General features: G+C 40.5%; 2 protein-coding genes across 2 annotated transcripts in view; both read right to left on the minus strand.

Annotated features, from left to right (window-relative positions):
• LOC141112248 (phospholipase A and acyltransferase 2-like) overlaps positions 1-8,120 on the minus strand; it is a 96,031-nt gene extending 87,911 nt beyond the window's left edge. The window contains exon 1 of the mRNA XM_073604878.1: positions 8,002-8,120. The gene's annotated coding sequence lies outside the window, so the exon portion shown is untranslated. The remainder of the gene's footprint in view (positions 1-8,001) is intronic.
• Positions 106-8,072, minus strand: LOC141112247 (uncharacterized). The gene has a single exon (XM_073604875.1). The coding sequence runs from the start codon at positions 8,070-8,072 to the stop codon at positions 7,050-7,052; it is 1,023 nt and encodes a 340-aa protein (XP_073460976.1). The 3' UTR covers positions 106-7,049.
• Positions 8,121-15,208: the final 7,088 nt, after the last annotated feature.

The following is a 15,208-nucleotide window of genomic DNA, read 5'->3' on the forward strand; positions in this document are numbered from 1 at the left end:
CAAGCGGAGAAAGCGTGGACGAGGCGGTATAACAGCGGAAGGGTGTGGGTGAGGAGCGGCACGGATTCTTCAAACAAACTTCAGTACACAACTCAACTATTTAATTACAGAATCAATTGTCACATTCCACTTGATATTCAACATATTTAATGAACAAGTTGTTTGTTAAGGTCTGTTCATTCTTAATCAGATTCCTTTTGCTTGCATATATATCAATATGCAGCATGACTAAATATGATCTAAAAAGGAAATATCTTTATATTGCAAGTTAAAGTCAGAAGCCCATCTGACAATACAGACACAATTAAAGGGCATGTGTAGGAGAGAACTTATGAGATGAAGCTTAAAATATTTTGAACTTTTCAATTTAGATATGAGAGGCAAAGCCCCTAAATTAAGGATGGCCATTTTGCTTTTACCTAGAGCTGCTGCACAAAACCCAAACTAATATATTATGCAGAAAATCAAAAGTTTAATAATTAGTGTATAGCAGTGTAAAAATGTTCTTGATCAAGTTTAAAATAATTGGTTGGAAGCTAAACAGAAGCAAGCAAGCTAGAGGTACTTTTTTGTTTTGTTTGAGCTTTTCTACTGCGAGGGTCAGCCATTTTCCTATGCAAAGACAGCTGACTCTCATGTGAGTCGTGTGATTCTGATGCATGGAGGTGAAAATATATTTGTATTCACTTGTACACAACAAATATTAAACCCTTGAGTTCATTCATTTATTTGTGCAGCTTTAAAGCTAGACTATCGTACATACACAAATAAAATTCCACTTTAACAAATTTTAATTAAAATATAAACCAATTGCTATGAATAAAGCAATGAGCTATGAAGGTTATACTTTTTAGTTCCCAAGGCACCAGATCCTTGTAAAATAGCCATGGGGGACTTCAGTGAAATTTTTAGCCAACATTTATATGCTTCATTCGCATTAATACTGATTCAGCCCATAAATTCTAGATGCCGCAGTTTAGTTATAGAAAGAGGAGCTGTTTAGGCATTTATTGTATCATATAATGTTGTGAGATAAGCATAAAATGGCAACCCTTGTATAAGGAACGTGAATCCTTGGCATTTAAAAATGAACAGCCTTGAGTTCACAAGCAGAAAGGGGAAGGAAAAACAACTGCAGGAGGAACAGTGAAGAAAGTTCGACAGAAATCGGATGCAACGTCATATTGAAACTAGGCAGCGTCACGAGAGGAAAAGCACCATGTGGTATCTTCCAGAATTACATCTTTATTGCATCTTATCATCCAAGCCTTGTGAGTAATAGACAATTTTTGTTCAGTGGGAGGGAAGAAATGGGACAAGGAAAGGGAAGGAGAGAGTGAACCTGGTTCATAGACAGAGGGTAGCAAAAAATTTTTGGCAAGACGGATAATAGGTAGCGTTAGTTTGAAGTTTAAGTAAATCAGGTTGACTCTTGATAGAAAAGGTGTTACAGAAATAGAGCATGCAGGATGTACACCCCACTGTTAAATTACCCTGTGGTCTTCTCATATTTTTCACAATATTATTTTTCATCAGTTTGCTGTCCACCAGTTTAAAGCGAAACTAAACTCTTTTGAAAAAAACTGCATTCAGGCAGGCTGTTTATTGCAGAAGAGACATTGCATGTCTCTTCTGCAATAAAATAATCCTACCTGCCTGCTCACAGTCTTAATTAGATTGTACTATACTGCGCATGCTCAGCTCAGTATACATTCCTGCACTGTGCTTGTGTGCTGGGATGACTAATCTCCTGCACATGCACAGAAGTTTTATCGTTGCACGCTAGCCAATCAAGCAATGCCAGCACTATCAAGGGACCTTGTAGGCATCAAACCATTGGAGCGAAGGTGAGTATTTCGGAGTTTAGTTTCACTTTAACTGTGCACTTTTACCTTTTCAACTGGACACAGGGTCCAAGATACCGTGGGATCAGTTAACTGATTTTTCTTTTAAAATTCCTTAAATGGGTTATCCATTTTGAGCCACCTCCTCTTTTTAGAAGTTATCACACAGAAAAACTACTTGAAAATGTGCTGCCGAATTGCACTGTTTTATGGTTAGCAGCTATCAGATTTGGAGCATCCATGCTTTTCCTAGGACTCAGACTGATGGACATGATGGACTTCATTAGGAATACTATGTTACATGTCTAATCAGATCAAGCTGTCACTTAATTTCCAGCTTGGCAGAAGTTTCCAATATGACTGTGCTATCAGCCATCATCTTTTGTTTGTGGTTCAATACATAAGATCAAGTCAGTAAGGATTAACAAAAAAAAAAAGAGGGGTGTTGCACTAAAAAGGGTAGACCCTTTAAGGAAAAAAAAGAGAGAGGTATTTTAACATGCAATACCTCAATTTAAATGGCTGGCATGAAAACACAATCATGAATCTTTACTCTAATGCATATTTAAAATATCTGATATTGCCTACAAAATCTTTATTTTGTGAAAACCAATCAACTAGAGCATGCATCAAAATGTGCAAATTAATAAATATACATTATTTAGAACTAGTTATGTCTAGTTAATCTATTTTAATAGAGCTATTTTTAATACACCTATATGTTGTGTACTCAACACATAAACAGTCTATTACTTCTTTATTGTATAAGCTAATGTTATACATCTTATGCATATCAACTTTTTATAACTAACTATACAATGCTAGAACTCTATACATTTAAACGATTACTAAAAGTTACACAAATTGTGAAAGGAACACTAGTCCTATGCATCACAATGGAAGTAAAGTTCTCTATATCTTTTTAACATAATGAATAGTGCAATGGGTTTACATTTTGTTAGATTACTATAGCTAAAACTGTCCGTATTACTATATGAAATATACATTCACAAATATATTTGTATTGGCTTCTGTGCCTTCAAACAACATACTGTATATGAAATTGAATGTGCTTTTACAATCACTATGCATTTTCTTGCTCTCAAAGCTGTAACACTCAAGTAATCTTAAGATTTAGAAGTGCTTAGAAAATTAGGCCTTTACCTAATAAGGTAAAGAGCAATGAGCAAAGTGCTGTAACCCATAGCAACTAAAATAATTTGAATATATTGACTACACTAAACAGCTAAAAGACAATTTAAATTCAGCTATGGGTTCCATTACATCATCACTCTTTTCACCACACTGTTAAATAAAGGCATAAGAATTAATAAGTCAAACTGCCTCTGCTACAGAACAGTTTAGGCACTTGTCTAATTTGCTAAGTGTATAATCCTGTTATGCACATTAACTTTGAAGGATAGACTCTATCGCAATCTATACAAACAACTGTATATTGTGCTACCATCACTTTAACATTTCTGACACTAGTTAATAAAAATTAAGAATATACACATTAATAAAGCTACGTGAACTCTACGGTGCAATTATTGCAATTCTTCATCAGTGTTTTATGCACTCTTACAATTCAAATTTCAGCCAACTGACAAATAATGCTCATGTTCACGGCATGCTGAAATCTACAACCTTCTTGTTTTTCACCAATCATATTGAGACTACAGTTTCAGTGGACAACTTAATTAAGAAATTAAAACTCAACTGCTGTCTTCACCTGTTAATGTATTCTTCTTTTTCAAATTCGATCTTTATATTTGGCTAACTGGTTTTAACTGTTATAACTTTAACAGTTATAAATAGAGAAGGGTTAAAGTGGAAATTTAGTCAGAAAATAGAGTTCTACTAGATCATTTCAGGCTGGCCCCTTTTGCAGGTATAGCTATATAAAACATTAAAAAAAGGTGCGTCTATACCAGTCTTTCTCAACCTTTTTACCCCCAGAAAAAACCCTAAAATAATTTGGGGGTCAGTAGGAAAGATGCCCCTTACTTTGGTGGTCAGTAGGAAGTTTGAACCCCCTCAGAATGCCACTTGTACAGGCTGGCTCTACCAAAAGGTCAGACAGCTAAAGCTCAAGGAACCCCTAGCAATAGTTGGAGGAACCCTGGTTGAGAATCAATGGTCTATACTGTTTAAAATCCATTAATACACTGTCTCACTGTACTCTGCACATGCTCAGTTGCCTTATATTTTAGGCACTGCCGAGTTAGTAGAGTCCTTAAAGTGGAATTAAACCTTCTATCCTTTACAGCCAAGGAAGCTGCTTCAGTTTGATCTGCAACTGCCATGGTGCTGCACATGTGATAATTTATGACACCAGCTGTTTCATGGTTTGACAGTTTGGTTGAGGACACAAGCAAATGTGACAGTTAGCAATCCCGGCATTCCAGGAATGTAACTTATTTTTTAAACCTTTAAATCGACGGGTTCCACTTTATGATTAACTGCTGTACAGGGACTTCAGCAAAATGGCAGCCTCTGGCACGAATAAACAGGAGCAATGCTGAAGGCAATTTACAGTGCACACTGATTTTGATAGCATAATTTTTCATGTGGAATGTATGTTCCTTGCTAAAGAACATTATTTTTAAAATAATAAAAATAACCTTATTTTTTATCAGGTTGTTATGGGTAAAGTTCCACTTTAAAAGCCAATATCAGTTTATTTTTTTGGTATCTGTGTCTTGTTGGGGAGATTTCCCTTAATTTCCTTTCACCGGGATGCAACAGTAAGTGAGAAGAAATCTACACAAAGAGAGGGAATGCACTTTTAGACAGCTGTCACCAGAAAAGGTGCCCCCATTGTAATCTCTTCTTCTTGTAACAACTCTAAAATTGTGACAGTAGCCACCAGGATAAATAGAGGAGGTAATTTTACCGGTGAGGACATAGACAGTGATAAAAAAAAGTTCTAATCTTTCCCCACTCTATCTTAAAAAAAAAAGTGTTGGCTTTACAATACATACACTTTAAATATTGTGTTTCTTATAGTACAATAATCTATTTATTGTTTTCATGAATCACATTTGAATATCTGTGTTTAATGATAAACTCTTTTTGCTTGTTAATATTGTTTAGTACTGCCATAAGTAAAAGTATTGGATCTGTTATCCGGGACCCTGTTATGTAGAGTGGTTTCATAAATAACTGTAATTAATGGCTGTTTTTTTTTTTATTGAAATGTCACGCAAGCTGACATGACCAGTTTCCACTGAATTAATGTGCGGGGCACCGGTAAGGAATGTAGAGGGGAAACTGGAGTGTCTTTTAAAAATTGAGCTATTTTGGAACATTTACCAGTAATTATTTAAAAAATCACATTTTTTTTTACTTGCTTGTTGCTCTGTAGTTTGAGTATAATATTTTATATACACATTTATAAATGCTCCTTATAGCAATCACCTGCATAGCAGAGAATGTGATTCCTTTTCCCCAATGTAACAGCTGTTTAGATAAGCTGAGTTGGCCATGAAGAGAATTTATTGGTTTCGGCCAGATCAGACTTGCACTGTGAGAGAAGAACAATGAAGCACAGTCACTGCTTTGTAATACTAGGAGGGAAGCAGAGCCTGTAACTGAAATGAGCAATTATGGCTGCCCCATGTAAATATGTTGTTCAAACTACTACAGAGGATCATAGGTCCTTAAAAAACAGATATTGATTAAAATTATTTACATTATGCCAATCACATACTGTATGTTAAACTGTAAAAAGACTACAATTTTCTTTTAAAGAAGCACTCCATTTAGGGCGATGTTAATTGAGGACGAATAGTCATGGATATAGCTTGTGCATAAAATTATGATTGCCTTCACAGCTGCAAACGTAAAGATCCAGCTCTGTGAAGTTCCTTCTATGCTAATACAATCTACCATATTTTTGCACATAAATTGGCATTCCTGCTTCCTGTTGACAAGAAAGCTCGTTCATTCACTGTGTCATGGGAGAGTCAGCATTTTGGATCTGTCATAACACGGCAGTGAAAACTGAGTTGGCAAATCTCAGAAAGGGAGCCTGGCTTCAATACTAGCAAATTTCTAAAGAATCATATGATACAAAACATGTGCTGATAGCCCACTGGCAGTCATTAGCAAAAGCCCTGTATAGAGGAACTGTACCAGTTTCCTATATGAGAGCCACAATGGAGGCCAAAATGAGCAGTAGCATATGCAGATAAGAAAGGAAACCACCAGGGGACATTCAATGTGCTGAATCTTCATATCAGGAATGCCAATATTAATATTATTATTATCTTCCTTGCATGCTGCCCCATCACCTTCCACCCAATGCTCTTTTTAGTCTTTATAGAAATGTGAAGTCCTTTAAATTGCTGTAAGCAACGTGCGGTATGAAATATTCACACATTGAGGACCACAGATCCAATACTGACCCATATCACAGACTTTACAATCTGCCATTGAAACTTTAGAAATCTCTGCATTATATCCTTTTTCTAGAAAAGAATTTTTGTCCTTTCTATTATCCTCTCCTTCCTGTATGTGAATGATCTATTGTTAAAATCGTATCTTACATTCCTTTGTGTCATATAAAAATACTAGCCGAGAGGTTCAATGTACGGCTATTGCATGACCTACCTGTGCTAAAATTATACAGTCTTGAAATGTTAAAATTTGTTCTTCTGTATTTAAGTATTCAGTAGTAACAAACTAAAGCAAAAGCATTCCCAGGTAAAAGGTAGTCTATTGCAGCGTACTGCTTTCCAGCCGAACAATTATCTGACCTGATCCTCAGTGTTACACACAGGAATCTCTATAACATCAGTATGATTTAATTGTTATATGTGATAATATTTTTCACTAAATGCATAACCAAGATAGAAGTTTGTGAAGGCAAGTATGAGATATCCATGATTGATATTGTTAGGACTCCTGTTTTTCTGATTACCATCTGTTGTCACACAATAACTCCTTAGTACGGAGAGACATGCTAGAGTATTGGCCTCTCTAACTCACAGTATAAACAAACCATTTAAATGATTATTTACGTTAAAATAGTGTAGTAATCAGTTTCCCATTTGCTGCTTCCCTGTCCCATGTCATTTTCACAGACTGACAGGTTTTAATCCCACCAGTTACTGAACTGTGATACTTTCTTTTCATCTCCCTGTATAAAAGTTTAATAAAGAAGCAGACTGGGAAAAGGGAGTGTAGGTGGATTTGTGTAGCTTAATAAGTTTGGCTGTACTGGCCTGCATACCCGTTAGCATATTTCTCGTAGTACTCAGCGGGACTGTAACCTGCTGCTCCCAAGCTATACTGAGAGAAAGCAGAGGCGTAGGCTTGGCTGTAACTCTGGCTGTAAGCTTGAGATGCTCCATATGGATCAGCATACTGTGCCATAACAGCTGCTGCTGCTGCTGTCCTCCTGCCAACAGGACTTCTGTCCCTGTATGCTGCGGGAGCCAAGGCTGCGCTGATTGATGGTGGAGCTGGTGCAGCAGCCGCTACGGGAGCAGTTGGAAGGGTTGCAGCAGCTGCAGCTACCACTGCAGCTGGAGCAAGGGCTCTGTCATAGGCAGCACGAGCCCCAAGCCCGCTTCTGTCGTAGAAATCATATGTGTATCTCTCATAGTACTCCCTTTCATACCAACAGCGAGGTGAAAATGGTGAGAAAGAAGGTGGAGGTTGTGGCAGGCGTCCGCGATGAAAGTAATAAGCAGGTGGTGGTGGAGGAGGAGGTGGAGGTGCTGTTTGGACTGCAACAACAGCTGCAGATGCTAACTTGGAGCTCTTTGGGGCATTGTTGCTCTTGGACAGAGTAACAAAGATCTTCTGGTCCTCCAGAGGTGTATCATTAAGGTGCAAAATTGCATCCATGGCTTCTCTTTCCTTGGCCATGTGTACAAAAGCATAATTCTTTACTATATCACATTCCACAACTTTCCCAAACTTCTCAAATAACTCCTTTATTTGGGATGTTGTCGCCCTGCTTGAGACATTGCCCACGTATATTTTGGTGGCATTGCGAATCTTTGAGGTTGCATATTCCACAGTAAGATGGGAGCCATAGAACTCCTGTTTGTGCAATTCTCCAATGGCACGGTGAGCATCCTGCTCTCTTTCCATGTGGACAAAGGCATAGTTTTTGAGAATGTCACATTCATTCACCTGACCATACCTCTCAAAGAGCTTCTTTAACTCTTCAGGGGATGCGGATGGAGAGACGCCACCAACAAAAATCTTCACCATGGCTTGGGGATAGTGTTTGAGAATATCCCAATGCTGTGTCCCCCTTCTAGTTAAAAACAAAACAAAATGATTAGGCAATTAAATGGTACTCAGATGCTATGCAGTAAAATGATTTAATTTAGTTTGGCTTACTGTAGCGAATAGACAACCATAAATGTAAATTCTAACAATGATTTTTTTCCTTCTCCGCTTTCTAACCTCCGCCCAACCACTCACCTCCAAATAAACAAGTCGGTAAGTACACATTGACATAGCTGCGATGGTTTCAGTGAGACAAATTTAACCTGGCATGTCGAGTTTGGCAAGAGGTGCCGCTTTCCAAACTCCCCCACTGACATTAAAGAGACCACAAGCTAAGCAATTAGTTTGCTGTTGTGGAACCATATTTTAATGCTAAATCCTCCCTCTGGCTGTGAAAAAACTGTCAGAACAAAAAATGGCATTCAAGAGGCAGCATTATGCCTGTATGAAAGCGGCCTTTTTTGCTCATTTTTGATCTGTTATATACTACTAGACTATAGAATGTTGTCAGCCCACAACAAGACTTAGTAGCTAAGCGCATAAGTGCATATCTGGCAGACCAGCAGGTTTTTTTCTGTATTTGCAAGGTCTTTAACCTCCCTGGCGGTATTCCCGAGTCTGGCTCGGGGTGGATTTTTCATACCAAAAGCGGTATCCCCGAGCCAGACTCGGGCTTGCATCGCAGGATCCAGGAAGAGTTTACTTACCTTGTCCCCTGGTTCCTGCGATGCCTCTCCGCTGTGATCGGCGAGCCGCTGTGTCTCGCTCGATTCACAGTGCCGAGCTCCGTTCCCTGCGAGCGTTGCGACGCACGGGGACGGAGTTCGGTGGTAAATTCAAAAGTGAAACACACAGTATAGATACAGCATACTGTAATCTTACTGATTACAGTACTGTATCAAATAATGACACATCCCCTTTGTCCCTAGTGGTCTGCCCAGTGTCCTGCATGCAGTTTTATATATATAAAAACTGTTCTTTCTGCCAGGAAACTGGAGATTGTCCATAGCAACCAAAACTGTCTCTTTACATCAAAAGTGGTTTTAGACCAGCTAGAAAAAAGCGATAATAAATTAGAATCACTTGCAGAATTGAGCGATAGTGATTTGTGAGGAGATCCGTCATCAAACACTAAAAGTAACAAAAGCTACAATTCTGCAACTGAGCAAATTTCAGTGTTTTTGATTTGATTACATTATTATATAATTTTTATTATTATTATTATATTATTATTTGTTATAATTATTTATAGTTATTTATTATATTATAATTTTTTATTTCGTTTTTCAAACTTTATCATACCCGGGATGTCTACTAGACTCTTGTTTGGACAGATTTAAGTGAACTATTCCTAAGAATTACAGGCCTACAATATAAAACGCCAAATTTCTGTGCAAAATATTGGTACCGCTTTCAGCACCTAAAATCTGAAATAATCATACCGCCAGGGAGGTTAAAAGGATAAAAATGTGCATGTATTGCAGATTTGTACTGCATGTGTTTTTTTTATTTTTATTTTGCCCTGACAAACAGAATTAAATAAAAATATATTTTGAGACATTATTTCAAAGATTACAAATTCAGTTGCTCCAGATCTTAGTAAATGAAGTAAAGTGTCACTTTGCAAAAAGTACCCAATCACATGCAAGAAAAATTTAAAAAAAATATTTTTTTCTTGCACATGATTGGATGATTATACTCAGCAGAGCTTTTGGTCATTTGCTAAGCTCTGGAGCAACTCCTCTTGCAAAGTGCACAGTGTATTTGCCTTTAGTAAGTCAACCCCAAGGAGTCTGATTTAAAATGGAAATTTATTCAGAAAATTCAATCTTGCTTGATCACTTCAGACTGGCCCCGTTTGCAGGTATAGCTATGTAAGATCAGTGGCGGCTGGTGAAGTTTTAGGATGGAGGGCGCCAGACCACGTTCTTCCTTTTTGACCCCTCCCACTTCTCATAAGCCCTACCCCTTATAGAATCCACCCACTCCGTCCCCTCTTTTCCATTTGCTTCCACCCATAGTGTCAGGAGTATACAGCTTAGCATCACAGGACAGGGTATACAGCCCCAGAATCACAGGACAGAGTAAACAGCTCCAGCATTACAACACAGAGTATGCAGCTCAGTACCACAGGACAGAGTATAAAGCTCAGCATTACAGGACTGAATATACAGCCCCAGCATCATAGGACAGGGTATACAGCTCAGCATCACAGGACAGAGTATATAGCTCATCCTCACAGATAAGGGTATATAGCTCAGCATCACAGGAAGAGTATATAGCTCATCCTCAAAGATCAGGGCATATAGTTCAGCCTCACAGATCAGGGTATATAGCTCAGCCTCAACGATCAAGGAAATCTTGACCAGACTTTGCTGCTGCAATGAAGTTCAAAGATCAGATAGTACTGCCTGCCAGAGGTGGTGTAGCGTCACATATAGCGACCCATCACATTTGGCTACCCGCTGGACTGTGCATGAGCGATGCCACCATATGCGTTCCAACACTGTGGCAATCTGCGCTTGCGCAGAATTCTCTGGCCACACCCCTCAGTCCAGGTTCAAGTCCCACCATCCAAGTGGACATAGAGTTAGATTATAATTATGCCGAGCAAAGCGAGGCCATGCCGGAAGTGTGGCGAGCGAAGCGAGCCCGCGAGGGGCCATATGGTAAAGTGGTCTTACAACAGTGTTGGAACGCATATGGCGGTGTCGTGCATGCGCACTCCAGCGGGTAGCAAAATGTGATGGGTAGCCGAATGTGCGTGACAGTGGCTGTACATCAAGATTGGCTATATAAGAGTGTAGTTCCTGTGACAGTTCCTGTGACAGTTGTGTGTGACACATTTCACAGCAATTGCACTCATATTTAGCCAATCTTGTGATACAGACTCCTCTGCTATGCAGTACTGCCTGATCTTGGCTCTTTACCACAGCAGATATCATGGTATGGGGCAGGGCTTGGCTCTCTGGCTGTTGTGTTATTTGTAGTTCCACAATAATATTCACTTGCTTTTATGTCAACGTTTTGCACTTTTTTGTGGCTTTGTTTTGCACTGATGAGCAAACACGCAACCCTCAGAGTGATTACTCCCTCCAGTGCTGTCTTAAACTCTCCCACAATATCTTCAATTACACAAAGCATAGATTAGGTATTCTTTCATCCAACAATACAATGCTTGGAGCCTGAGTAATTTAAAAACAGGACTGGGCATTGTCATCAGAGGAGCTTGCTTACCTCTATTTGCATATATGGTTTGGGAGAGCTATTGGTAGTCCTGAAAGGAAGATATTTTGCAACAAGAATTGCTGTGTGCTTATGTTTTATAATTCAAGTTCTCCACAGGTTAATTTAAACCATCAGCTTATTTGCTGTGTGTGCATATACAAAATGTACATGTGCTAATGTATCCCCTTTATTAATTCAGAATCCACAATGCTGGTTTCTACAACCCTGGTTTGCTGAGCAGTCACCCCCCCCCCTGCGGCTAATCCGGCGGCGCTTACCGCTCGTGTGGCAGTGCTCTGCTCCTCTCCTGTAGTAGCGGGGCTTTCCTCCTCCTCTTCTGCAGTGGCAGGAAGGCAGAGGCTCCGATGTGTCTCCAGCTCCTTAGGCTTCCTCCGCCGTGTCTCCTCTTCTGCCAAAGCGGTAGGCATCCAATAGGTCTCGCCTGGCGCTTTGGCCAATCGGGAGACAGGTCTCACTGACCTGAATCCTGATTGGCGGGGGGGGGGGACGTTAGTGTGAAAATAGCAAAAATTCATTCTCTACCGTCACACAACAGGATGGGATCAGGACGCAGTGCTCTGTGCCCCAAGCCCACCCTATTTTGAAGCCTATTAGAGCCACTGGCTCTAATCACATGCTTTAAAATACACACCGCTGCCATAGTAATTCATGAGCCCGGCGTCCTGAAAGGGGCCAGTCGCATGGATATGGAGGGTGGCAGAGGTGTTAGGGGGGGCGGCCCCAATGCGCCCACAATGCACGGGCCACCCCTGTGTAAGACATTAAATATAAGTGCATGTACTGTTTAAAATCTAATAATACACAGGAGTCAATTTACTAATGGCAAATAGGCTGTGCCCTTTGCAAAGTGCAGTTGCTCCAGAGCTTAGTAAAGGCCTCACTTTGCAAAGAGTATCCAATCACATACAAGGAAAAAAAACAGCATTTGATGATTGGATGATGGAAGTCAGCAGAGTTTCTTCTTATTTACTAAGCTCTGGAGCAACTGCTTTTGCACAGTGCAACTGCACTTTGCAAAGTGCACAGTCTATTTGCCTTTAGTAAATCAACCCCACTGTCTCACCCTGCTCTGTACATGCTCAGTTGCTCTCTATTTTAGGAACTGTGCTGAATTTGTAGAGGCTGATCTGCTGACAGCCTTAATATTTACTGCTGTTCAGGGGCTTTGGGCTTCAGCAAAATGGCAACCGCCAGCAAGAATAAACAGAAGCAATGCTGGAGGCAATTTACAGCACACACTAATTTTGGTAGCATAATTATTAATGTGGAACGTACTGTATGTTCCTTGCTAAAGAACATTATTTTATCAAGCTGTCATGGGTAAAGTTCCACTTCAATAAAGAAAATGCATGTACTACATCTCATTAGTAGTCCTACAAACTTGTTTAACCACTTCCTGCCCGGCCTATAGCAAAATGACGGCCGGGCGGTGGTTAAGTTATCCTGACTGGGCGTCATATGACGTCCAGCAGGATAACTGCCAGCGTGCGCACGTGGGGGTGTGCAGCGTGGCAATCGGTGGTGTGGTGTGTAAGTCTGACACACCGCTACACCGATCTCAGTAAACAGCCTCTGCTGGAGGCTCTTTACCACATGATCAGCCATGTCCAATCACGGCTGATCACTGTGTAAAACAGGAAAAGCCATTTATCGGCTTTTCCTCACTCGCGTCTGACAGACGCGAGTAGAGGAGAGCCGATTGGTGGCTCTCCTGACAGGGGGGGGGGTCTGTGCTGTTTGTTTATCAGCGCAGCCCCCCCACACTGGACCACCAGGGATGCTGCCAGGACCACCAAGGCGCCCACTACACATTGATGAGCAGGTATGCCCCCCATGGCCACCAGGGATGCCACACAGTGCCCTAAAAGATGCCAATCAGTGCCCACAAATGGTCCCAGTCAGTGCCCACTGTGAATGCCTGCCAGATGTCTCCTCATCAGTGATGCCCAGCAGTGCCACCCATCAGTGTCCATCAGTGCCACCTACCAGTGCCCATCAGTGCCCACCTATCAGTGCCCATCCATGCCACCTATCAGTGCCAACCATAAGTACCCATCAGTGCAGCCTTTCAGTGCTGCCTATGAGTGCCCATCACTGCTGCATATCAGTGCCACCTTATCAGTGCCCGTCAGTGCAGCCTCATCAGTGCCTGTCAGTGAAGGCGAAAACTTACTTATTTACAAAATTTTATAACAGAAACAAAGAAAAACTTTTTTGTTTCTACATTTTCTGTCTTTTTTTATTTGTTGCACAAAAAATAAAAACCCTAGCAGTGATCAAATACCACCAAAAGAAATCTCTATTTGTGGGAACAAAATTATAAAAAATTTGTTTGGGTACAGTGTAGCATGACCGCGCAATTGTCATTGAAAGTGCGACAGCGCTGAAAGCTAAAAATTGGCTTGGGCAGGAAGGGGCGAAAGTGCCTGGTATTGAAGTGGTTAAACAATCAAAGTGTTCTTTTCATAAAGACACACACAACTACAGTGCCTTGCAAAAGTATTCACCCCCTTGGCTTTTTACCTATTTTGTTACATTACAGCCTTTAGTTCAATGTTTTTTTTAATCTGAATTATATGTGATGGATCAGAACACAATAGTCTAAGTTGGTGAAGTAATATTAAAAAATATATACATAAAACTATTTTCAGAAATTAAAAAATGATAATTGGCATGTGCGTATGTATTCACCCCCTTTGTTTTGAAGCCCATAAAAAGCTCTGGTGCAACCAATTACCTTCAGAAGTCACATAATTAGTGAAATGATGTCCACCTGTGTGCAATCTAAGTGTCACATGATCTGTCATTACATATACACACCTTTTTGAAAGGCCCCAGAGGCTGCAACACCTAAGCAAGAGGCACCACTAACTGCCATGAAGACCAAGGAACTCTCCAGACAAGTAAGGGACAATGTTGTTGAGAAGTACAAGTCAAGGTTAGGTTATTAAAAAAATATCCAAATCTTTAATGATCCCTAGGAGCACCATCAAATCTATCATAACCAAATGGAAAGAACATGGCACAACAGCAAACCTGCCAAGAGACGGCCGCCCACCAAAACTCACGGACCGGGCAAGAAGGGCATTAATCAGAGAGGCAGCACAGAGACCTAAGGTAACCCTGGAGGAGCTGCAGAGTTCCACAGCAGAGACTGGAGTATCTGTACATAGGACGACAATAAGCTGTACGCTCCATAGAGTTGGGCTTTATGGCAGTGTGGCCAGAAGAAAGCCATTACTTTCAGCAAAAAACAAAATGGCACGTTTTGAGTTTGCAAAAAGGCATGTGGGAGACTCCCAAAATGTATGGAGGAAGGTGCTCTGGTCTGATGAGAATAAAATTTAACTTTTTGGCCATCAAAGAAAGGACTATGTCTGGCGCAAACCCAACACATCACATCACCCAAAGAACACCATCCCCACAGTGAAACATAGTGGTGGCAGCATCATAACGTGGGGATGTTTTTCAGCAGTCAGGACTGGGAAACTGATCAGAGTTGAGGGAAAGATGGATGGTGCTAAATACAGGGATATTCTTGAGCAAAACCTGTACCACTCTGTGTGTGATTTGAGGCTAGGACGGAGGTTGACCTTCCAGCAGGACAATGACCCCAAGCACACTGCTAAAGCAACACTGGTTTAAGGGGAAAAATGTAAATGTGTTGGAAAGGCCTAGTCAAAGCCCAGACCTCAATCCAATAGAAAATCTGTGGTCAGACTTAAAGATTGCTGTTCACAAGCGCAAACCATCCAACTTGAAGGAGATGTGGTTTACTAAGCAGCACATGCTCCACGGAGTGAACATATGCCGAGTATGTAACCAGCCCACTAATAAGAATTGGAATTTCTTCCATGTTTTGGGGG

Source organism: Aquarana catesbeiana, linkage group LG11 (genome assembly GCF_042186555.1).
Source record: "Aquarana catesbeiana isolate 2022-GZ linkage group LG11, ASM4218655v1, whole genome shotgun sequence".
Classification (NCBI taxonomy): domain Eukaryota; kingdom Metazoa; phylum Chordata; class Amphibia; order Anura; family Ranidae; genus Aquarana; species Aquarana catesbeiana.

Coding starts and splice junctions, on each gene's coding strand:
- LOC141112247 (XM_073604875.1), bottom strand. CDS start 8,072: ATGGTGAAGATTTTTGTTGGTGGCGTCTCTCCATCCGCATCCCCTGAA.